The sequence below is a fragment of the Loxodonta africana genome, chromosome 24, assembly GCF_030014295.1.
Source record: "Loxodonta africana isolate mLoxAfr1 chromosome 24, mLoxAfr1.hap2, whole genome shotgun sequence".
NCBI classification, from domain to species: domain Eukaryota; kingdom Metazoa; phylum Chordata; class Mammalia; order Proboscidea; family Elephantidae; genus Loxodonta; species Loxodonta africana.
In genome coordinates, this window is record NC_087365.1 from 10,607,067 (window position 1) to 10,630,496 (window position 23,430).

At 55.7% G+C, this 23,430-nt stretch overlaps 2 protein-coding genes across 5 annotated transcripts in view; one reads left to right on the top strand and one right to left on the bottom strand.

Moving 5' to 3' along the window:
- The window catches only part of RRBP1 (ribosome binding protein 1), a 76,021-nt gene extending 54,272 nt beyond the window's left edge, over positions 1 to 21,749 (top strand). For 2 of the 4 annotated variants that reach the window (XM_064275757.1, XM_064275756.1), the window contains exons 9-24: positions 865 to 1,034; positions 1,151 to 1,185; positions 3,861 to 3,951; positions 4,456 to 4,548; positions 6,519 to 6,611; positions 6,698 to 6,781; positions 6,868 to 6,957; positions 7,548 to 7,640; positions 8,086 to 8,157; positions 8,801 to 8,896; positions 9,632 to 9,715; positions 10,798 to 10,914; positions 11,704 to 11,787; positions 12,165 to 12,263; positions 12,685 to 12,828; positions 13,381 to 21,749. In XM_064275757.1, the coding sequence (XP_064131827.1) occupies positions 865 to 1,034; positions 1,151 to 1,185; positions 3,861 to 3,951; positions 4,456 to 4,548; positions 6,519 to 6,611; positions 6,698 to 6,781; positions 6,868 to 6,957; positions 7,548 to 7,640; positions 8,086 to 8,157; positions 8,801 to 8,896; positions 9,632 to 9,715; positions 10,798 to 10,914; positions 11,704 to 11,787; positions 12,165 to 12,263; positions 12,685 to 12,828; positions 13,381 to 13,419 (1,484 nt within the window). In that variant the 3' untranslated portion in view covers positions 13,420 to 21,749. The remainder of the gene's footprint in view (positions 1 to 864; positions 1,035 to 1,150; positions 1,186 to 3,860; positions 3,952 to 4,455; positions 4,549 to 6,518; positions 6,612 to 6,697; positions 6,782 to 6,867; positions 6,958 to 7,547; positions 7,641 to 8,085; positions 8,158 to 8,800; positions 8,897 to 9,631; positions 9,716 to 10,797; positions 10,915 to 11,703; positions 11,788 to 12,164; positions 12,264 to 12,684; positions 12,829 to 13,380) is intronic. The other 2 variants (XM_010591520.2, XM_064275755.1) reach the window with 2 other exon arrangements.
- The window catches only part of DSTN (destrin, actin depolymerizing factor), a 42,729-nt gene continuing 37,699 nt past the window's right edge, over positions 18,401 to 23,430 (bottom strand). Inside the window, exons 3-4 of the mRNA XM_010591521.3 lie at positions 21,672 to 21,748; positions 18,401 to 19,628 (exon numbers count right to left, since the gene is read on the bottom strand). Coding sequence (XP_010589823.1) covers positions 19,519 to 19,628; positions 21,672 to 21,748 — 187 coding nt within the window. The 3' untranslated portion in view covers positions 18,401 to 19,518. The remainder of the gene's footprint in view (positions 19,629 to 21,671; positions 21,749 to 23,430) is intronic.

The following is a 23,430-nucleotide window of genomic DNA, read 5'->3' on the forward strand; positions in this document are numbered from 1 at the left end:
GGAAGAGTGGGCGCTGCAGTCACCAGGGACCGGGGAGGAGGGGCAGCCAGTGCAGGGCCGTGAGATGGTATGGCTTGGGAGTGATGAGAGTGTGCCAGGAAGTGACCGGAGGGCTTGGGGCAGTGGACGAGGCCATCTGATTGGCACTTTGGATACTGGCACTGGGTGGAGAGTGGACTGTAGGGGCAGGTATCACCCGGGAGACCAGGGAGGAGCCCCTTGTCCAGGCCAGAGGGGATGATGGGGCTTGGCCCAGGTGACCATGAAGTGTAGGTGGGGAGGAGGTGGAATATGGAGCCAACAGGGCCTTGCCAGCAGCTGGGGTGGCAAGGGCACGCAGGGCGAGGGGCCTGGGCCCTCTGGTGATGTCAGACCGAGCTGCCTAGTTAGTGTCACTGGGAGGGCAGACCAGCCGGGGAGCCATAAACACAGGGTTACATTTAGAGCCATGGGACCTTCTGAGGTCACCTGGGAGGAGGACGCCCAGAGAGGAGATAGGGAGGGGGCCCTGGACACTGCAGGGTTGGGGAGGGGGAGCAGGAGGCAGCCAAGGAAAGCAGGGTCAGCAGGATTATCAGCCACTCTGGAAAATTTCTGGTCCAGTCACCCCTGCCCTGGTCTCTGCTGTGAGTAAGTCTACTGGAGAAGGAATTTGTAGAAACTTCAACTCAGATTTGTTCTGTGGTTTTCCATGGAGGGTAGAGGGCATTTCATCCTATTCTAGGGGGTCCTGGAGCCAGGGGCTGATAAGCCCAGCCAGGGGCACGTCCATCATCCTCAGCACAAGAGCAGACACGGTGAAGGGGGTGTGGTCCTGGCCTCTCTCTCATCTCCCTCTCTCTTGTCTCCCTCGTTCTACGACAGAGCTGTACAGCAAGCTGCAGTCCTCGGAAGCAGAGGTGAAAAGCAAATGTGAGGAGCTGGGCAGCCTCCAGGGGCAGCTCAGGGAGGCCAGGACTGAGAACACACAGCTCACGGAGAGGATCCAGTCCATTGAGGCCCTGCTGGAGGCCGGCCAGGCCCGGGATGCCCAGGTCAGCTGGGCCTTCTCCGGGATTGACAGGAGGGGAGGGTGGGCCCATCCACGTCCCCCACCCACTGTATAAGGCAGGGTGATGAAGAGTGAGTGAGCTCTCTGTCTCTGTTCCAGGCCAGCCAAGCGGAGGCCGACCAGCAGCACGCCCGGTAAGCTGGTGAGGCGAGGTCACTTCGTGCTGGGCCGTCAGTGGGTGCCAGTTCCCCTGGGGAAGGCCTGTGTCAGAGGTCCCTTCCATCTCCTTCCAGTGACAGGAGGGCAGGGTGGCCTGGCGGGAGGGAGGGCAGCCAGGACTTACCTGTGGGGGTGGTGGGAGGTGCCTCTGTGTGCTGGCAGTGGGGAAGGTTTCTGTGTGTTTACCAGGTAGGACTGAAGCAAGGGATTTTAGGGACTGAGGTCAGGAAATCAAAAATAGGCAAGGTTGTCACAAAACCCAGAATCAAGGATCTGGGACATAGCCTAGGTCTTTTGCTGGACCACAGATAGGGGATATTGATGCAATTTAGAGCCAGCCATGGCAGGGTTGTGTTCTTTATCCACAAGGTAACTCTCCCGTAGCCAGACCTTGCCCTTCTTGGGGTCAGCAGGCCCCAGCTGGGCATGGTCAGGGACTGTTGGAGGGCTGGGGCCAACACCTGGGTGGGGATCACAAGTCTGGCTAGAGTCCTTGGGATTGTTACCTGGAGCAGGTGCTCATGAGGCCGAGAGTCCACAGAGCCAGCCCCAGGGAAGGAGGTGAGCATGGGGGGTGTCCACTCCCCAGTCGTCCAGCCAACACGGCCCCCTCTCCTTGGCTGTCACTGCGGTGAGTCAACGACTGTACGCTTCTCACCCAGTGTGGTCCACATCTGGCCCTGGGGTTGGGGGCTGGGAAGGAAGCCAGCCTCCCACAGGCCCAGTACAAGTCACGGGAGACCCAGCCCAGCCCCTCGGCCTGACTCCCCGCTGGCGCACTTGGCTCCAGAGACCTTGGGCCGACTTGGTTCTCAGGGGCGATGACTGGGGGGCAGGGAGCTTGTGCGTGTTGGGGTTTCTGCCCTTGTGCTTTAAGGTGAGATCTTGGCCCATACAGTGAGTTACTGGGGTGACTCAGCCTTGTACTAAAAGGCACAATTTTACTTTTTTGCCTCATGCAGATGTGTCTGGTGAAATCTGATTTTTATTTCCTTCCCAAACAAGTTTCTGAAAGTTGAATCCAGTCTGGGTCAACTCCTCTGTTGTGTAGACTCGTAAACTGGCCCCAGAAATTCTGGAACCAGGTCCCTGCCCCTGCTGGCTTGGCTCTCTTCTTCTTCGGGGTTTTGTTCTCCTGGGGGCCACTCTCGGGGTTGCTGGCTGGAAGCAGGTTGTTGTGTAATGGGGGGGTGTCGGGAGCAAGTTGTGAGGTGTGGGGCTCCTGAGGGCTCCCAGCCAGGCTTTGGCAGGGGCAGGGTCTGTGGGTCCGAAACCAACCCTGTCTTGCAGGCCAAATGCAAGTTGCGTTTAGGGTAAAACTGTGAGGCTGTGTGATGGCCAGCAGTGCCGCGGCAGTGTCAGGGAGCCAGAGTGAGGCTTTCTGTGAAGCTTTGACCGCGGCTCATGGTGGCAAATACAGTAGATTCACTCACATGTAACTGAACTGAAGAGTTTGACAAACCCAACTTACCTTTCCTACATGTGGTTGTGCTGTTGCCTTTTGTCTTGTTTTTTGTTAAGTGTTGGTACCCCACTAAATTGCTTTCCTGACCCACTGATGTGACACCACCTGAAGTTTAAAAGTCATGTTGGCAGGCAGGTGGGTGGGGGCATATGCATGGGCCCGTGCGGGCCGGCTGCTGGCCAAAGCCCCGCGCCTCCCTGCGCTGATGGCACCCCCGCCCCCACAGAGCACCCACCTCTGGGGATGAGGATTTCTTCCCTGCGCCTCAGAATGGCCCGCATTGCTTCGATTCACGTCAGCTCTGGACGTTGGGTTTCGTGTGTCTTTGGGGCCTTTCCCATCTTTCTCACACAGAGAGTGTAACATGCTCATGTGCTCACTGGAAGCTTGTTCCTCAGAAGAGCTAGTGCAGTTCTCACGTCGCCCCTTCCCTTTCTGGGTGAGGGTGGGCTCAGCCACAGGGCTCGGACCTAGAAGGAAGCAAGAAGGCTAGGGCCATTATCTCACCGGTCCCACGGCTCTGGGTTCACCTGTGGTGATCCTTCACACTCACACCCCAGGGCACAGAACAGAGGAGAAGGCTGGGGGTCCTGGAAGAGGTTGGTTTTGGGCAGATGGCCTCACTTCCCAGGGGTGGGAAGTCAGTGACCCGGGCGGCTGCTCCGAGTCTCCATTGGTGTGTGGATGGCAGCTGTCATGAGTCTTAGCTTGCAGGGGGTGGGGGGTCTCCGCAGGTCAGCAGAGCCGCAGAGAGAAGCCGGCTGCCACGTCTGTGGTGGTGGGGTAGGACCAGGTCTAGTGGGTGCAGCTCACAAAGTAACAGACTCACCGCACGGGAAGCAGAGTGTGGAACGCATAGCCGCCCAGGCCACTGTGGCCCCTTCAGCCCCTCCCAGCCCCAGCAGCCAGTGAGAATCTGGGACAGCCTCTGGGTTCTGCGCCCCGGCCCCCAGCACCCTGGACTGATGGGGGCTGAAGCGAGCTGGCTCTTGCTTAGCTTGTGCACTCCAGGTGGACCTGGGCAGGCCCTGGTGGAGGTGGTCTGCGCAGGTGACCCTTGCTGGACTGGGGCCTTGGGCCAGGGAGGAACCATGGACAGAGGAAGGGGAACACCTGAGGTAGAACCCGGGCAGTGGGGCTGTGGGGCCTCAGGACCAGGGCAGTGAACCCACTGTCTCCCGTCAGCCTCCAGGAGCTGGAGTCCCAAGTGTCATCTCTGGAGAAGGAGGCCACTGAGCTCAGAGAAGCTGTGGAACAGCAGAAGGTGAAGAACAACGTGAGTGTCCGGGGCAGGCGCTGCTGCAGAGGGCGTATTGGGGGAAGGCCTGGGCAGAGGCCGGGCCTGGGAGGGGTTGCTTCTTCAGAAACAGCCTGAGGAACCTTTTCTCTGAAATTGGCCTGAGAGAGTCAGAAAGGGGCTTTGCTGGCCAAGCAGGTCAGCCTGGCTCTGGTGGCCTGAGCAGGGCTGAGATCCAAGGGACAGGCTGACCTTCCGCGCCTCCGTCTGCAGCCTGTCTGAGGGGCTTGCCTCTTTACACCTTGTGGCCTGCCCACCCCATGTCGGGCGGGGCCGCCATGGCCTGAAGTGCTGCTCAAGAGAGGTCACAAGCTGATGGGGTGGGCCAAAGAAGAGGGCATTGTGTGCCTTAGCAGGTCTGCTTTGGGGTTTGGAATGGGTTGGGCAGATGCCCAATGCGGGGGCAGCTTGTGGGGCCGTGTGGTCCGTGCGGCCGCTGATGTTCCCCACGTGCCCTCCCTGCCCACCACCCCCCGCCCCCAGGACCTCCGGGAGAAGAACTGGAAGGCCATGGAGGCACTGTCCACAGCTGAGAGGGCCTGCGAGGAGAAACTGCGCTCCCTGACCCAGGCCAAGGTCAGCCTCCTGGTCGATCCTCAGATGCACCTGCCCAGACACCTCAGAGCAGTCCTCGGTGGGCGGTGGGGGGCTGGCACACAGGGCAACCCCTGAGCTTCTGCGTTGCCTCTCTTTCCTTCCTTCCTTTCTTCTTCCCTCTCTCCTTTCTTTTCTCCACTTTGTTGAGATGAGTCAGAAGGGTGCACACTGGATTGCTCGTGCTCTCCTGGCCTCTGCCACCAGGGGGCAGAGTTGCATGCAGCCTCTGGGCAGAGGGACCAGTTGAAGACACTTGTTTTCATCATTTTGCTTCCATGGTATCTTGTCTGACTAGTCCTGCTTCTTAGGCTCTCTGGGGTCATGCAGGCTTGGCCCGGTGCATTCTGTGATTAATCTTTAAGTCACAGAAGAAGACATTTTTTGTAGCGAGCCCTCAGGAATCATTTCCACATTGGCCTGAGGTGTGGGGATGTCACCGTTCCTGAGGGTCCTCACATTGCCCTGGAGCCTCGATAGGGGCCAGTGCTGAGACTTGGGCAGAGACATGACCTGCAGAGTCCTCTGGAAGGCGCTACTCCGGCCTCCCAAGATGGTCAACAGCGGCTTTAAGACACGAGCAGTTGGCCAGCCCAGCCGTGCTGGGGCTCCTGGCCCTGGGATCCTCACCCACTGGTCCTTTGGCCACATGTGTCTATCCCTTGAGGAGTGCCTCTGGGCAGCCAGCCTCATTCTTACATGTCTGTCTGTCTCAAGTCATGAGTCTTGCAGTGACCTTCATCAACCATCCCAGGAAGCAGGAAAGCTTCATCAGACAAGGACCCCAAGACAGGGCAGGGGTGGAGGGCTGGCCTCCAGTCAGAGCTGCTAGAACCTTGGGCTTTGAGCCCTAGGAGTGACTTCAGGGACGTTCTGGCCTCTGTGTGGCACACACAGAAGCTGTGACTGGAGAGGTCACCTGCCTTGCTCACAGTCACACAGCCATACAGACAGGAGCTGGCCTCAGGGTCTTCTGGCTCCGGGGGACCCCGGGCACTATCTGAATAACCAGTCATGTTTCAGCACTTTGCAGAGAGGAGTGCAGGATGTGTGTGCAGTGGCCATGCTGAGTGTTCATAGCTGTTCTCCATAGCACACAGTCCAGAATGCCCTGTCACCTCCGGCAGCTCTACCCGGTTAGGGTTCCTAGTCCCAGCTGACAGGCATGGCCGGGTCTTGGCCAGGGCTGGCAGCAGCGTCAGCCTTCGCGAGACAGGTTATTCAGAAACACCTGTAGCCGGAACCTTCGGGGGCCTCCTACAGGGTGGAGCTCTGCCACCCTGCTCTGGGCTTTGCAGTGTACCTGGGTCAGCCATTCTTTTTCTCCAGTTTGTGCTGGGCGGGAGCTGCCACCCCTTCCTCAGGAGGACTGCTGGGCTCCAGTGCCAGAGTGACCCCTGGGCCCCAGACAAAGTCTCTGAGCCTCACTGAGCCTGTTTCGCCATCTGCAGTGCAGGCCATCTCCTGGTCACTGGAGAGAAACCCCTGAGGCTGGTGGCTGCTGTCAGACGTGCCTCTTCTCTGCCTTTACTATCAGCCCCATCTCAACTCTACTTTCCAGCATTTGGGGTGTCCTGACTGCTCCCCGGCTCCTTCCCATCCCACTCCGTCGCCCAGTCTTGGGTCCTCCCCCCTACCCCCCGCGACACACACGGAAAATGAGCATGTATTGAGCATCCCTGCCATGTCCCTGCCATTGGGGGCTGCCACATTACCCCCATTAGAGCTTGGTCTGTTGAGGGGTGCTAGGCACAGGCTGATGTTAAACACCCCCGACCAGCTCTGCCCACGAGCCATCTCATTTTGTCTTCCCTGTGTTTGGCTCTTGTCTCCCTGGGAACACTGAGGCTGTGCCCTTCCTGGAGGAAGACATAGGCACAAATACACACCCCTGGGGTGTCCTCACCCTGCTCCCCAGTTATCCCTCTCACACCCCTCCCCGCCGCCCACAGGAGGAGTCTGAGCGGCAGCTCCACCTGACTGAGACACAGACCAGAGAGGCCCTGCAGTCCGTCCTGCCAGAGCTCACTGCCATATCGCACCAGGTAAGAGAGGGGAGCCCACCCCAGCCCTGTGCACCCTGAGCCTTCACAGGCAGCGCCGCTAGGCCCCTCCTCTGCCTCTCTTGCAGAATTACGCCGAGTGGCTGCGGGAGCTCCAAGAGAAAGGCTCAGAGCTGCGGAAGCAGCCGCCGGCCCCTACGGAGCCTTCTCCGGTGAGCAGGGTGGGAGCCGAGTCGCCTCATCCCAGCCAGGAGGACACCTGGTCGGGCTAACCAGACCCCACTCTCCCTCCACCCAGGACCTGGCCTCCAGGCTGCAGGAGGCAGAGGATGCACAGAACACCTTGCAGGCCGAGTGTGACCAGTACCGCAGCATCCTGGCGGAGACGGTAAGCCAGCAGCCTGGGGCTGTGGGGAGGGACTGTTTGGGACCCAGCAGGTGGCAGGCGGTGGAGGACAGGTCTTAACCTCTCCGGGCCCCACTTCTTCAGCTGAGTGATAAGGGGGTGGATCTGAGGCATCCCGTGGTTACTAAGCTGTGGAGGGAGTTGAGTAAAGGTTTGGGGCTGGCTTGGTTGTAAGAAGGTAATCACTCTTGGGAGGAAGTGATGAGTGTCTTGCTGACTGCTGCACAGAACCCTATCCTGTGACCCCAAGAGCAAGTGAGTCCAGCCCTCCCAGCCCCTGTCTGCCCTTCCTGCGTACCTCATCCTGGGGGCAAAGCCTGGTGGTTACGAGAGTCCTGCTGGCTTCATTCCATCACGTGCCTGTGTCAGCCCTGAAGCCGGCACTGGCACCCAGGCCACAGCACCCCCGCCCCCGGACTGTGGCCACCTTTAATCCCATGTAACTGGTGGCAGGGCGGGGACAGAAGACGGGTGTGTGATTGAGTGGCTGGGCATGGGGAGGGAGAGGCCAGCACCTGGAGGCCCTGGGCAGCGGCCGTCCGGGTCCCTGCCTCACACCTGTTGCTCTGCAGGAGGGCATGCTCAGGGACCTGCAGAAGAGCGTCGAAGAGGAGGAGCAAGTGTGGAAGGCCAAAGTCAGCACCACGGAGGAGGAGCTGCAGAAGGTACTGGGGGCTGCCTGGGCCCTTGGGACCGGGGACCCCCGCCCCTCCCCCCCCACCAGCACAGGTCCAGTGACAAGCTGTGGCACAGGAGGCTCGGCTTCCACTCCTTCCCTAAAAACTCGAGTGTAACTCACTAAGACGGACAGCTGGGCCCACGTGCCCTAAATCCAGGAAGCGGACAGCACCACCCGTGTCACTTGTGGGGTGTGCGCCGGTGGGGAGTTTCCTGGTGACCCATGTGAAGCGTGGCTGCAGGGTGACAGCTGAGCTCTCCTCGGCCTGGCTCCCAGTCTCATGCTGGCCTCCTCGCCCACACCCACGAGAGGTTGTGAGGCTGTGTGGGCATGGCTGGGGGAGAAGGGGGCCAGCTGAGCCCCAGAGCAGCCTCTGACCAGGTGCTGTGGCTCTCCTGGCTGTATTTTCATGGGGCCTCTCTCGCTTCCAGTCTCGTGTCAAGGTGAAGCATCTCGAAGAGATTGTAGAGCGGCTGAGAGGAGAGCTGGAGAGTGCTGACCAGGTGTGTGCAGGGCTCTGCTCAGCTGCTTCCCCTGTCCCTCGAGTCCCTGAAACATGCCTCGTTCCAGAGCCCATTTGAGTTACTTCCCCTTGTGGGCCCCTTATCCTAAAAGAGGCTATTATCCACCAGGCCAGGTGACCCTGTCAGGCCTGTTCTTCTTAAGGAGAGGCATGTACTTCTTCATCCTGGCCTGAGACACACCATGGGCCCACACAGAATCACCAGGGCCTGGCCGGCCAGGCTAGGCCCCACCCCACACACAGCGGCCTCTTCTGTGCTGTCTCTATGGGGAAGGTGCTCAGACCCCACCCTGCCATGCTGAGACTCTGAAGTCAGCTCTGCCCTTGGAGGAGGAGGCCCCCTGCCCACACACACAGGATCTGAGGACATAGCAGCCTGGGTAGTGTCATGTGCTGGGTATCGTTGGCATTAAGGGGTCTTTCGCCATGGCTGCTTTCTTGTTGGCTTGTTTCCCCAGCCAATAGGCCTCTTCCCAGGCCTTGCTTATCCCAGGGCCAGGCTATGCTTGACACCCCCATTGCCCTGTTCCCTGGGGTTGGTGCCCTCGTGCCAGCAACATAGAAGTTGTGGACATGTATGCATGTGCTTGTGTGCACACACGGGCTTGCGTGTGTCTCTCCAGGTGCGGGAGCACACCTCGCATTTGGAAGCAGAGCTGGAGAAGCACATGGCAGCAGCCAGTGCCGAGTGCCAGAGCTATGCCAAGGAGGTGGCAGGGGTGAGTGCACCTACCCAGGGCCCACGATCCGCTCAGCACCCTCCCAGCCCACCCAGGGCCTGCGGTCTACTCAGCCACCCCAGCCTACCCAGGGCCCCCGGTCCACTCAGCCCCCTCAGCCCACCCAGGGCCCACAGTCCACTCAGCTCCCCCAGCCCACCCAGGACCCTCGGTCCACTCAGCCTACCCAGGGCCCACAGTCCACTCAGCTCCCCCCAGCCCACCCAGGGCCTGCAGTCTACTCAGCACCCCCAGCCCAGTGAGCCCTGGCCTGGGGCTGTCGGACCTGAGAGAGTGTGTAGGGGCTGATCTCAAAGAGGCAGCCTCACACCGAGAGACACTGCATGTGCTCCTTAGCGGGACACTCCTGGCTCAGTGCCACCATTTCTGGGGCGTGCGGATTTAAAGCAGTGATGTTTATCTTACCGTCGAGAAGCAGAAAGCACAAATTTGAAGGCCCCTGATGTTGGTTTAACCGCAGACTTCTAGGCTGTTTTTGTGAGAGATAATCGTCTGTAAAGTTTTGGGAAGGCCTGAGACGAGGCGTGCACTGAACGCTGCCCATCCGGGGCTTCGTGACGACAGCGCAGCTGGAGCCACAGCAGCCCCCTCGGGCCTGTCTCTGCAGGAGTTCCCAGGGTCTCGGTGAGGTGGACGCACTGGCCAGTGCTGACTCTCAGTAACTGGCTTCTTCTTTCCCTTTTCCCTGGCACCTGGCTCTGTTGTCCCCCCAAGTTGAGGCAGCTTTTGTTAGAATCTCAGTCTCAGCTGGACGCAGCCAAGAGCGAAGCTCAGAAGCAAAGCGACGAGCTAGCCCTAGTAAGTGCAGTTGTCCCCTGGGGACGGTGGGAGTGTGGGGTTGTACGTGTGTGCACACGTGTGTGCGCACATGTGTGTGTGCATAATCTGCCAGGTAAGGTGGCTCAATAGAGTGGGCACGTGCATGTCCCTGTGCCATCTAGATGGGGCCTCCTTGCATGTTTGCCAGGCACTCAGCTGGTCTCATCACCACCAGGACCCGGGTGGTCGCTCTTGATTTCCCACGCCCCCCCAGTGTGGTCCCTGATCAAGGAGAGTGAGCTCAGGGCTGGGAGTCTGGGGACGTGTACTTCCTGTGGGCCAGGGCGTCCCTTAAGGAGGACAGGGACCTTTGTCCTGTGGTTTTGAGCAAGTCCCTCGCCCTCCTGGGACTTTTTCTCACCAGGAGCTACAGCTTAGCCTAGTCCGGTCGCGCCTGGACTATGTGTGCAGGGCCTGCCTGCCCTGGGCAATCTTGCTCCACCTGGAGGAGCTTCCTGCTGTGCAGGCAGCCCCTGAGCCCGCCTCTCAGCCATGGCATCTGACCCAGGTCCCAGTGCCTTGCAGAGTTCAGGCCCAGCCTCAGGAGTGGGCAGTGGGGCTGCAGTGGGGCCTCGCTGTCCCCAGTGCTAGCCCAGGTGGGGCTCCAAGACAAGGACCTTGTCTCTGTCCTGCACAGGCCTTTAAAAATCTTGAATGAGTTGGTAGATATTTAGAAACTGGGAGATTTGAGATAGAAGCGCACATCTCTGGTGTTCTGAGAAGATCCCGTAGGACCATACTCCCGGTACTGGTGGGCCTCCCCAGGGACTGCTGCACTCACACACCTGCCTGCGCTGGGGGCTGCGGTCCAGACTGAGCCACCTACCAGAGCCCCTTTCTGCACTGGGCCTGGGCGACAAGCCTGCGTGGGGGCACTGGACCCTGCCCCAGTGCACTTGCATGGCAGGTGGGGACGGAGACGTAGGTCACAGTTACCAAGCCAGGCCCCCTTGGAGCCACCTGTGTGGGCAGCAGCGGCTGTCCCAAGCAGGGTCCTGCGTGGTGAGGTGGGTGGGCAGCAGCAGCCATGTCTCTGCACAAACACACCCTCCCTGTTTCAGGTCAGGCAGCAGTTGAGTGAGATGAAGAGCCACGTAGAGGATGCTGAAGTAGTGGGGTCCCTGGCTGCCCCCCCAGAGGTCCCCGCAGCTGAGCAGGACCCCGTCGAGGTTAGGGCGGTGAGCAGTCCCAGACGTCTGTCACTAACCACCTGTGGGGCTCCCCCCAGCCCAGTGGGGTCCAGGCTCAGGGCCTTCCTTTTCACTAATCACAGTGGCTCTGCCCTTCTTCACCCACCCGCTACTTGCAGCTTTGCCCAGGTGCACAGGGAGGGCCCACCTAGGTCTGAGAACTCCACAGAGCAGGGGGTGGGGGAGTGGCTGGCAGCAGCAGAGAGGGGGATGGTGTGGGGTGGGCCTTGGCCTGTGGTTCTGCGCGTGCATCCTGTGGGCAGGTACAGGTGGAGGTGGCCTTTGTTCCAGGGACACTGCGGGGGGGATGGGGGCGTTCAGCCACAAAAGGAACTCAATTCCCATGGCAGCCCTTGGTAGAAGTTGTTAGGGAGACATATGCTGCCCCTGACGGTCCTTACCAGGAAATAGGGGCTGTCACCAAGTAACAGTGGCATGGCTGCAGGTGGGGCTTCTGTGGGACAGGACCTGCTTGGTGGCTCTGAGATGTCCTTGCCATGTGGGCCTTGCTAAAGGTGCCCGAGGTCAGCATCTCCGTCGACCATCGCAGGCTCTCTACGTAGGGGGCTGAGGTCTCGTCTCCCCGGAGGGTGAGCGCTGGAGCACCCGGCCAGCTGCTCCGGGCAGACAGGAAGTCTCACTGGCCAGCTGGAGGCAGGGCAGGCCGAAGGAGTACTAAACGCAGCTAGAAGGCCGCGCCAAGTCTCGGCCTGCCTGAGAGTCCTGGGCTCCAAGAGGGCCCTTAAAGCAGATTGCCAGTCTGGTGTTTCCACGCAGTTGAAAATACAGCTGGAGCAGACAGAGGCCATCCTGGAGGGCGAGCAGACACAGCGGCAGAAGCTCACGGCCGAGTTTGAAGAGGTCAGGCCCTGCACGCCTGCTCTGAGCTCCCTTCGCTTGTCCAGGGAGAGCGGCCTCCCTGTCCATCCCTGGCCCACCGGTGGCACTGTAGGCTTTTGGGCACACCAGGGACCCAAGGGACGGGAAGGGGGCATGGTTGGAGCACAGCCACTGTCCCAGGGGTAGTTCCCGAGTCCTCGGGGACTTGGGCTTGTCCTCCTGGTACACGAGGGTCTTGCTGAAGTGTCCAGCCACAGGTTGGAGCCAGGATGCCCTCCCTTTCCAGCAGGGCTTGTGGGGGGTGATTCTGCTTGCAGGTTGGGTTGTCAGGTGTCTCCCTACCGCCAGGCCTTGCTCCCCTCACCTCTTCTCCTCTCACCCCGTCTCTCTTTGACAAGGCTCAGAACGCTGCATGCCGACTACAGGAAGAGTTGGAGAGACTCCGCACTGCCAGTCCCCTGGGGTCTTCAGATGCACAGGAGGCCGGGCAACTGAAGGTGGGGCAGGGGCGCCCCAGGGGCTGGGCCTGGGGTGGAGTCTGAGGTAGGGTGTACCCAGGGCTCTGGCTGGGCCATCTGCCCAGAGGGGAGTAGAGAGGAGCTGGTCTTGAGGCAGGGGGCTGGGGGCTGAGCCTGCAGGGTCAGATGTAGCCACTGGGCAGATATGGAGATGTGAAGTTCTGTTCTCCAGTTGTACTCGCCACGTTTCAAGTGCTCAGTAGACCTATGTCTGGTGGCTCCCACATTGGCCACTGCAGATTAAAACATTCCGTCACAGAAAGTTCTGTGGACCGGCTGGTAGATAACCAAGAGACGACGGGTCCTCCTCCTGCCCTCGCCATCGTCTGGCCCACAGGCGTCACCAGAGTGGCCCTGCGCGTTAGGGTTAGGCTGACCCCCTTCAATCCTCTGGCCACAGGAAAGACTAGAGAAAGAGAAGAAGCTCACAAGTGACCTGGGCCGTGCAGCCACCAAGCTGCAGGAGCTTCTGAAGACGACCCAGGAGCAGCTGGCCAAGGAGAAGGACATGGTGAAGAAGCTGCAGGAACAGCTGGACAAAGCGGTGAGTGTCACCCACCCTGCCCATGCAGCCTGGGGCTGGGTCAGCTGCTGGAGGGAACTGCTGTGGTGCCCACCTCTGCTGGGTGTGGTGCCGAGCTGGGGAGCCAGGATGGGCAGAAAGGTGTCAGGCCCTGCTGAGATACCCCCCGCCGAGGCTCCTCTCTTGGTGGGAAGTGGGCCTCTGACCCTCACTGCCTGCTCCAGGCCTCTCTCCAGTGTGCCAGGGCCCCTGCCCCTGCCCAGCTCCCATGGCCTGTGGGACCGAGAGTTCCCACCCGGGCTCAAGGCCCTCCCTCCCTTCCCCTGCATCCTCAGCTCCTGCCTAACACCCCTACCCAGGCTCTCCTCCAAGCCCTGGGGTCAGCTGTTTTCACAAACACCCATGCTGAGCTCCGGAAAAAGAGACTGGAATGGTCTGGGGGTCTTAATCCAGTGAGGGGGGGTGTGGCTAGAGCTTCCCCAGGGTGCAGGGTCACCAGCCTGGGGTTGGGGTGGTGGCTTTCGCTTGTTCTTGGCCCAGCCTCTGCCTCACTCTGCCCTACTCTGTCCACAGGGGGACGGTAGCAGCTCAAAGGAGGGCACTTCAGTGTGAGTCTCTGTGGAAAAAGAAGTTACTGTTTAACTTACCAAAATGCCTTACACATTCCTTACAAAGAAATCAACCTACACAGCACTCGTTATCCAGGCCCAACTTCTGGTAACTCCAAGAGAGAAGCCATTCGAGACGAGAGTCTTGGAACCACAGAAATAAATCTTCCAGACCCCAGTTTGTAAAAGCACCTTTGTAACATTTGATAAACACTATTCCCGGGACCAGCCCTGGACCACTGCCGAGCAGATGCCAAAGCCCATAATCCACTGCTTCGAACAGAACCCACGGTGTGCTGGGAAGGCCGGGCTGGGCTGTCTGTGTATCAATCAGTGCAATGTTGTGTCTTTTCTTGGTGTGGTGGCGGGGGCGGGGGGTAGTTCTCAGAGGCTGTGGCAAAGACTGGAGGGGTCCGGCCCCGCCACCCCTCACCCCTGGAAGAAGTTACCAACCAGAACCGATGTGTGACCTCCTGGATGTTCATGCTATTAAAGCCCATGTTGTCGCCGGAGCTACAGTCTGTGTCTTCTGCAGGGCTCCCCCAACCAGGCCTTTGGGCCAGGGATGAGGAACCAAATTGTGGGTCCGTTTTGGGAAATCCTGGGGGTCAAGCAGCTCTTTTCTAGAGTGGGAGTCAAACTTGCTGCTTCCTGGCCCCTCAGAGCTGCTCCTCGCCAGCCCACCCAGGCCCCAGACCTCTGCCTGCTTTCTCTCTCCTGCAGAAGGGAGCATCTGGGACACCTAGGGACAGATCGCTCTGCCTGCAGGCCTTGCCCTTGAGAGTGTAGACGTGTTGTGAGCAGGACTGGGACGGGGAGGGGGGTGCCCTGTGGGTGTAAGTTCCCGGAATGAACACGGGTAACTGGAGGGACAGCCCAGGTTGAAGCAGACCAGTGGAAGCAAGGGTTCTCATAGACTAGGTGTACTAGGTGGACCAAGGCAGCCTGGTTCAGGAGAGCCTTGGGTCAGGAGGTGAGTCAGATAGGAGTCTTGGCGTGTCAGTGACAAAAGCCTGGAGCCTAGCGGAAAGGGGATTTGGAGGTGGACATCTGGCAGCACTGAGTCATAGGAGGCTTGAGCCAGTCCAGGGATGGGGCACCAGGGTCTTGGTGGCAGGAACAGCCAGTCTTGGTAACAGGCCACCATCAGTACAGCAGCCCTGGCCAAGTGCTGGTCTCTCTTACCTTTCTTCCAAGACTCCAAGCTTTGGGAAGACTTGAGCTTGGCTGGGAGAAGGCAGGGCAGTTTGATGGCAGGTCCAGCAACACGGGATTTAGAAGGGAGGGTGGTCACCACAACCCAAGATGCTAGGCCTCCAACCTGCTGTCACCTCTGCATCTCCACCACCCTCCAGGCACTGGGTGTGACCTCTGGGGGCTGCTGTCATGGGAACACAAGACCAAGACCTTGGGAAGTATTCGAGTGGCACATGCGTCCTCCTGCTCTAACTGAGGACCTGCCAAGTGCAGGCAAGGGGGGCCCCAAACTGCACGGCCAAGACCCAGCCTGGCTCTCTGGGAGCACCTGGTCCAGTGACCGCCCACCCGTGCCGTGGTGGTTTTGTGTGATGCTGGAAAATTTCTGGCTCCCCAGAGAAGAGCTTTAAGCCACAGCTTAAAAAGGATCAGGTGCCTGTCAGGTGGGGGAGGGGAAGGGGTCCCGGCAGAGGCAGCAGTGGGTGCAGAGGTGTCCAGGGCACGGTGGGGTCTGGGGGTGGTTGTCGATAGGGCTGTGGAGGGAAGGTGAGGTTGAAAGGGGTCTGGAGCCAGCTTATGAAAGACTCAGGAATCCCAGAGGTAAGGCATAGCAGCCACTGAGGGTTTTCACACAGGGAGACCAGCTTATCTGTTCTGGGCCTCTGCAGAGGGGCCACGGTAGAGGGCCCAGAGGGCTTGGGACATTGATGCCATGGTTTCTGACCTGGAGACTGAGTAGGAGGAAGTGACACCAGATGATTCTCCCGTCAACCCATTCAGCCTCCGTGGGAGGTGCACCTCACCCCACTTTGCATCGAGTCCCAGGAGTGAAGGTACAGGCCAGCTCCCACACCAGGTCTGGCCGTAGCAGCCACTGGGCCCCATGAACCTGGCCACCCCTGCACATGCGAGTGCTGCGTACTTGGTGCGGGGGCTCAGGACTAGAGGACGGTTTTCAGTTGGGGAGACAATGCTTCCTCCTGCATGGGTGGCCTTACACACGGCCAGTGGCTGGGAAATCAGCCAGCGGGAGTCTGGGGGTGCCTGGAACCTGGGTTTCCAGCCAGCCTCCCCATCCTCAGTCAGTGGAGAACCAAGGGCTCGGTAGACGGCCTCAGAGGGCACAAGAGGAAGGCGGAAGCAAGCCAGAGACTAGTTGTGAGCCTTGGGAAAGAAAGGGACAAGGGGCCCTGGGGATGCTGAGCTGCTGCTTTTGGGTTCTCCTGGGTGATGGCCGGCCACTGGGCCCCAGCTACAGCCCTACACACTCCAGACCACCTGGTGAGGAATGCGGGGAAGTGAAGGCAGGCAGGGTGTGAGGCCCCCATGAGCTGGACTAGGGGGTCAGGAAATGTTACTTTGGGGTACATTATCTGCAGCTCCATTTTCCACCTGTCCTCCCCACCAACCCCACAGGGTCTGAGTGGCAGTAGGGCCCAGCTGTGGCCTCTCCTGGGCAGCAGGGGGCACCTAGGCTGCAGGTGGGGCTGCACTGCAGCTGGGCCTAGGCAAGGCTCCATCGCTCGCCTGGGAAACATGCCACTTGCTCAGGACAGAATCCCAGGCAGCAGCCTTCAGCGGATTCCTGTAGAAGAGGCTGGGTGCCCCCTTGGCGTTCCTCAGAATGTACAGGCACCCCAGGAACCAGGCTCAGGGTCGGCCATTCACGGCTCCCTGCCCTGTGAGAGCCCCTGAGCGCTCAGGAATCTGTAGTCACTTGGAATGAAGCAGCTCAGTGTTGAGGAAGGAATCACCTAGGGCTGGACTAGGGCACTTGTCACTTCAGAAGAGCTGGGTTGCTCCGCTCACAGGAAGCACTGCTTCTTCCTAGGCCTGGCTTCCAAGGATGGGCCTGGGCTGGATGTGGCACTGTGTCGGGCAGGGAGAGTGCCTGGCACGTGGGCAGCACCCAAGGTAGGAGTCTGGGAAAGTGAGCAGTGCAGGGAAGACGGCAGAGAAACAGCAAGGCCTTGGGCACGGGAATCAAGATTTTAGACACTCCACAACTGACTTCTTCCCCAGCTCGTTCAGGTTCCGGTCTAAAGGGAGTTCAGAGCCCAGAAGAGCTGTATTCTCCTTCCTGCCCCAGTTCAGGTTGCACCCCTGGCACGCAACAAGACCTAACCTCAGAATTCCAGGTATTAAAAACAAACTCTCCAAAGGTGCAGTGGGAACAACTCAGGACCAGACACTGGGAGACCTGGGGTTTTGTCCCAGTTGTGTGACTTACGCAATGACTTGACCTCCCCCGGCTGGACACTGATGGGCTTGGCCGGGGGCTGTCAGCCTCTCCCAGCTGCCCTTCAGGGACTCCATCAGCCACACACCTGGATGCCTTGGGCTTGGAGATCCCTGGGCCCAAACAAAACCTGCTGCTCCAGCAGTGGCTTCCTTCTACTGAAACCCTAGCTACCGGAACCACTGCAGTGCGACTAATGACCCTTCTGCCATCTGCAGCCCAGCTGGACCCTGTTTGCATGCTTTAGAAATGCCCTAAATCACGTGAAAGTGGCGTGTCCTCTGGCACGTCCAGGCTCTGACGTGCACTTCCTGCACCTGCACCAGCCAGCACTCTGGGCTGCCATCTGCGGAGTGGAAAGCATTCCACTAAGCCTGTTACTCCAGTCTCTGCTGTTTCTCGGAGATGAGTGTTTCCTGGAATAACAGCATGCACAGTCAAGTTCTGACTGAATTTCTGCTTCATTGCGGCTGTTAGGTGCCAAGGAGTTGACGTTGGACCTCCGGCAATCCCACGTGACAGATGTGAAGTGCCCTGTACGGGAGCAGATCACCAGCTCTTTCTCCTGGGGAGCCACGGGGTGGTTCGAACTGCCAACTTTTGGTTAGCAGCCGGGCACTTGGCCATTGTGCCACCAGAGTGCCTTTATTTATTTGCTTCTTTTTCAGGGCAAAGGAGTAATCAATAGATGAACCCCAAGTGTTAACACTTGTGAAAACGTACATCTTTTCTGCAAACAGTACACCTGCAGTTTATTCCCGCAGCGTGTCAACCAAGGTCTAACCCCCTGGTTTTACACCAGAATTGCATGGAGTGCTTGTTTAAGAAGATTCTTGGGCCTCAGCTTCAGGAATCCCTTCAGCTTTTCTCAAAAGCTTTTCCAGATGGAGATACAAGCAACTATCAGCATCTTCTCAATTTCTGGACTAAGCATGGGTTGCCGGGAGGCTTTTACACTCATCCCTGTATCCAGTCTGAAATCCTCACCATAAGCACACACTGCACACCTGCACACACCTGTATGCGCACCCTACGGCAATGAGAGGTGGTTCTAGAAGTGCTCTACTGCTCAGGCCAAAACCACAGACCCTATTTCTAAAACTCCTTAACCGAGTGCCTGGCTGTCTGCACAGCAGGCTGCAGAGCAGGGCGGCCCTGGGCCTGCGACGCTTCACTGGAGGCTGGTTAATACACACTAGCACTGCAGGCACTGCTTTGCTGCAGAGGAAATAAGAAATTAAGGATGAAAGAATGATAAACAGCTTATTGGTAAACCAGTAGCCAACACCATGTCCATGACAATTTTCAAAGAGGTATTTTAACTAAGCATGATAACCTTTGTTATTTCCCAAACAGTAAATCACAGAGATGATATAAGTCTGGCATTTGGATACACACTTGGAATAAGGGATTCCCAACTTCCTCATTCGATCAGAGGAGGAGGAGCTGTGACCTTAACTCAGGAACACCCCAAACCTTGATGACTTACTCTTATTTAGAAGGCAAAATCCTTTATCCCAAATTCACATGTGAATAATTACACAAGAGATAAGTTAAAAATGCTTCCTTTATTACATAAAGCCAATACTGCTACTTCTAAGTTCAACTGTTGGTGCACCTCTGTGATGTCGAGACAATCACGTCCAACCCGTCAGGAGCTGCTTCCCAGGAGTGTCATCCGCCACACCTGCTCCCGTTTCACACACAGTCAACCACTTTAGGAAATAAAGAAGTCCTCCCAGGCCCCAAGGTAAACACTAACTTCATGTTCTTCCACCCCTTATTGTACTAGAAGCAGCAAAAATCCAAAGGAGACACAAGATATCATAGGTGTCCTAGCTTGTCAATAGACTGTTTTATCATTTTCATTAACAAAGTATATTACAATAGAGCCCTCATTTGCATTATAAGTCAATTAGTTGTTACAAGACACTGCACGTTCTCCCGAAGAGACACCGTGATTTCCAGGATGCAAGGTCCACCCACCAGAACAGCCTCGGAACTAGTGAGAAGAGAGACGCCCACAGTGCAGGCAGCGTTCCCTCATTCCCACCAGGTGCTGGAACAGTGCTTTGCGAGATCGGCATTGGTTACAGTGTACACGCGTTCTGAGGCGTCTCCACTACACGTCTGGTGACCGCTACACGTCTGGTGACCGCTACACGTCTGGTGAAGTAAAGACCGCCTGACTTAATCTTACTGTAGTTAGTCTATTAGTGTTATGTGCTGTGAGGAGAATTAGTTTCCATTATTCAGCTTAGCTCAACGAAGAATAATGAATTTGGGCCAAAATTATAACCAAATTATGACCAATTCTCTAAGCAAAAGAGACAAAGTAACTGGCGAGGTTAACAAGGGTGTAGCAGTCTCTTCATATGGCCTTGTACTGTTTTGTGAACTGCATCGCTACAAATCCTGAGTTTAACAATCTTTACAAGCCAACTCCTCAAAACAGGCATTTAGCCAGTAAGAATTTAATTTTACACCAATGAAACTTTAGATTTATTTAGGGCCATTTGCACATGTTTACAGAATATTTTGTTTACTGCAGAAGGTAAGACAGCTCCCCCTCAGTGAGACCCTGGCCTAAATGTATTTGCTTTACTTATACAGAAAGAGAATAACATTGAACATGGAAGCTTTCGGTTTGTGGCACTGAGTGATGATCTACACGGGGCATCCTTCAAAAGCTACAATTAAGGATCCACCTAGCTTCTCTGCAATACAAGCCCGATTGAGGTCTTCTGGCCCATTCGCTTGACATTCGTGTTTTATGCCTAGGGAGGAAAAAACACTCGATTCAGAATCATGGAGGTAGCTTACCCGTTTCTCTAAATTATCCAACCATTTTTGAAAAACCAGTTCTAGCGTGGATAGATAAACTGGTATGTACAAATAACGGAATACTACACGGTAATGAGAACAAACAGCCTATTACTTACACGCGTCAGAATGGGTGACCCTCATAAACACAACGTTAGCTGAAAGAAGCGAGACAAAAAAGCATACATTCTGGCTGATTCCATCTGTAAAACATACACAACCAGCCCCAGCTAGCTGGCGCTGTCAGGAGCCAGGATAATGGTCACCCTTTTGGAGGAGCAGAGTGTCCTGGGGTTGCTAGTCATGAGAGCAAGAAACAGAACGTTACGTTCAGTTTGTGAAAATTCATCAAGCTCTACAATGATTGATAACGTCCACTTATAAAAAGTGGAAAAGCAGATCTGGTAATTTTTTTTTTTTAATATAAATAAAAATATAAGTTAGATGTTTCGGTTGCACAGCTGAGTCAGTCAACTATTAAAGCGTAAGAATCTTTACAAATGGCAGCCCCTTCCCATACAAAACAGCTAGCTTTCTCCAGTGGGATTACAGTACAGATTTAGGAAACGCATCACAGTGGGAACGAGGTAGACTGTGTTACTGACTGCTTTCTCAGAACAACTGCAGCGCCTCACAGCACAGTGACCTCAGTTACGGACCTGTGCACAGCGGCTCCCCCGTCAACAGCTGCCAGCTCTCAAACAGCTGCGCTGTTTCCAACTAGCCGTAATTTTAAGACCATTTCTCAAGCTACCGAAAGCGTAACGGGTCAACCTTTGGCTAAGTTAGGACTGATTTGAGAATGTCAGTGATGGTTTAACTAAAAAAAGCAACAGAAATATCTTTTTGTATCACCGAATCAAGTCTATATAGCAATTCTTTTTCCTGCAAGGTAATGCAGAGTGAGGATAGTGATAAACCCATTCTGAATCTTTTTGGGAGTGTTGGAGCTAAGCAGTCGCTTTAAAACGTCCGACTGGTGCGCATGCTTCTGGGGGGTGCCCCAGCACCAGTGTGAACACACGGGGAACCTGACGGGCACTGGACAGGCAGCCGCAGGGGTCAAGAAGGGAAACGAGAACTGTTTTTCTGACTGAGTAGAACAACCTAGTGCAAACCTGTTACAGGGCAAACAAGAATATAAAAGTCAGTCACAGCAAAACAAAACCACATGGAGGCCAACTCCTTGTGACAGTGGCTCACTCAGCTGTTTGGAGAAAGCCATAGCACGAAGGCGGTGGGAACCTCGTTAGATGAAGCTCACACACTATCCATGCCAGGCCTCTCCTTCTGCAGTTGAGAGAATCAAGGCCCAAGGAGGTGAAGCGATTTGCCAAGGTCACACAGCAGTTAAACAACAAGCCTAGCACTCAATGCAGGTCTCTGAGCACCTGCCCCATGCTCTTTCCATCATACCAACACTTCCTCCCGGCCGGAGATAGTAAGTATGGCATCTCATCAGGACCCCAATCACCCACTGGCAAGTAAAATACAACTAGCCAACTCAAGGATTGAGTGCACCTTTCTCTGGACACAGATGAGTCCATTACCTAAAATAATACAACTGAAAAGTAAAAGCAGAGATGGATTATCCTTTCTCATTTATGAACGTTTCCTTTTGCGACTTTATTACATCAACTACACACAAAAGCCAACAGCAGATTTACTATGTTATGACCAGTGCAAACCAATGAGTCTACTATGTGAAAACCTCGGCAGCACCTCCAACTAGCTGAAAACCAGCCCGAACAGGTGATTTGCACACAACGTCCAGGACACAGGATCACTAAACACAGGCAGTTCAGACTCAAGAGAGGCCAGTCAAGGCAGAAGACACACAGTAAAACCCTCTGCTGTCTTTCTCAAGACAGGCAGTGCTTCTCTTCTTTGCGCCCAAGCCTCCCCAAAGAAGACAACGCGCTTCTTAAATGAGCTGCAGCCCCCATTCCAAGAACCCCCCACACCTCTCAATGTCTGGCGGTAAGTCCACACCATACCTTGAAACTTCTTTTTGATGGCATCCTTGGAACTTGCATAGATCATTTTACTTTTCAGAGGTGCTAGTTCTGGTGCCCTGGATGGAGAGATGGGAAGACTGGTTTAAACAGAGAACGAATTAAATGCGGCCAAGCATCTGCATCAGTAATGGCAGGCCTCCGGATCCCCCAGGAGACACTTCCTCCTACTCTGACCGCTCGAGTTCCCGTTTCCCCACCTCCTTAGGGAGCACCGGGTCCCTGGGTGGCACAAAGGGTTTGCACCGACTACGAACAGAAAGGTTTGCCGCTCGAACCCCCCTAGTGGTGCCCCCAAAGAAATGCTTGGTGACCTGCTTCTGTACAATCACAGCCAAGAAAGCCCATGGACAGTCCCACCCTGTGACACGCGGGGTCACCGGGAGTCGCCACCAACTTGACCGCAACGGGTTTGGTCTTGGTTTGAGAAAGTAACTGTTAATGGATGGGAGTACGCAGACCGTCTCAGGTTGACCAGGGCGGAAAAAAGTGGAGAACCACTGGTGGAAAAGAAGTTGAGAAACACATTAAAAATCAGATTAATGTGTCCACAATAAAAGCTCCAACACTGGGTAAAATTCACTATATTACCCAATTCTTCTTTAAAACAAAAATCCTCTTGTCATTTTTATTAATAAAGGCTTCGGTTCAGGCTAATAACTATACTTACCCAAGGCTTTTTGGGATGTATTTTTCTAGTTGGAAAAACATTTCAAAATACAGAAAAGTATAGAAAATCACCTAAAAGTCATGTATCTGCCACCCAGAATTAACAAATGCTAGCATTCTGGCGTTTTTGTTCCAGACAGCTTTCTAAAAAAGAACATACCACAGACAAAGTAGAAGTCCGCCTTCACCCTTCCCCGGTCCCTTCATTTCCATCTATTCCAGCAGTAAGATCGGACCACCCGACTACTTGTTTTCTATCTTAGTCTAACATAACCACACATGTTCATTTAGCAAAATGGGAGTCAAAACCAGTTTCATTATGCTCTTGAAAAAAAATATTAAATCCACACCTGTAATCTCATAATTCTAAATACAGCTTCCACAAGGAATATTTTTAAGCTAAATGGCAACTCGGCAATAATTATGTCCTAATTGTCATACTATTACTAGCTTGTATCTATGGAATCCTCAGTGCCTCTCCCCTCCTGAATGAATACTGGAAGCAAAGTTTATGCTTCACCACTCTCTTTACCAGCAATATTATAAACAACCAGAAATACTGACCATGGACAGAAAAACTTCATCCTACTCAGAAATGCTTATCTCTGAATGTCTTCTTGAGAGAAACCTCAAAAAGAAAATGGAGTATAGCTAAATACTTTAAAGCATTTAATGATTCCATTTAACCTCCACACTTCTAGGACATTCAACAGCCATTAAGACCACGGGCTGCTGAGTGGACCTCACCTGGTCTACCCCCTACCCAAATGGGCAGAGATTCTCTTCTTGGGAACTCAGAAAAGGGCAGTCTCTCTGTCCCTCAGAAGCTTGTTCCTCCCAACTCTGAGGTCCAACAAGGAGGCAAAATCATAACAAATAACCTCTGGTCTAGGAGATGCTTTCAGCAGCAAAGTCCAGTGGGTACTTTTCTTATGCAAATAGGCCAGGGACATGAAAAAGCATTAGCTGTTCCGATTTCACTCTAACCAGATTTTAAAAATAATTTAAACAAGAGCTGGGCCCTGGGCCCTGGGTAGAGCTTGTTATGGAAAGCTCCTATAAAGGGGTTTTA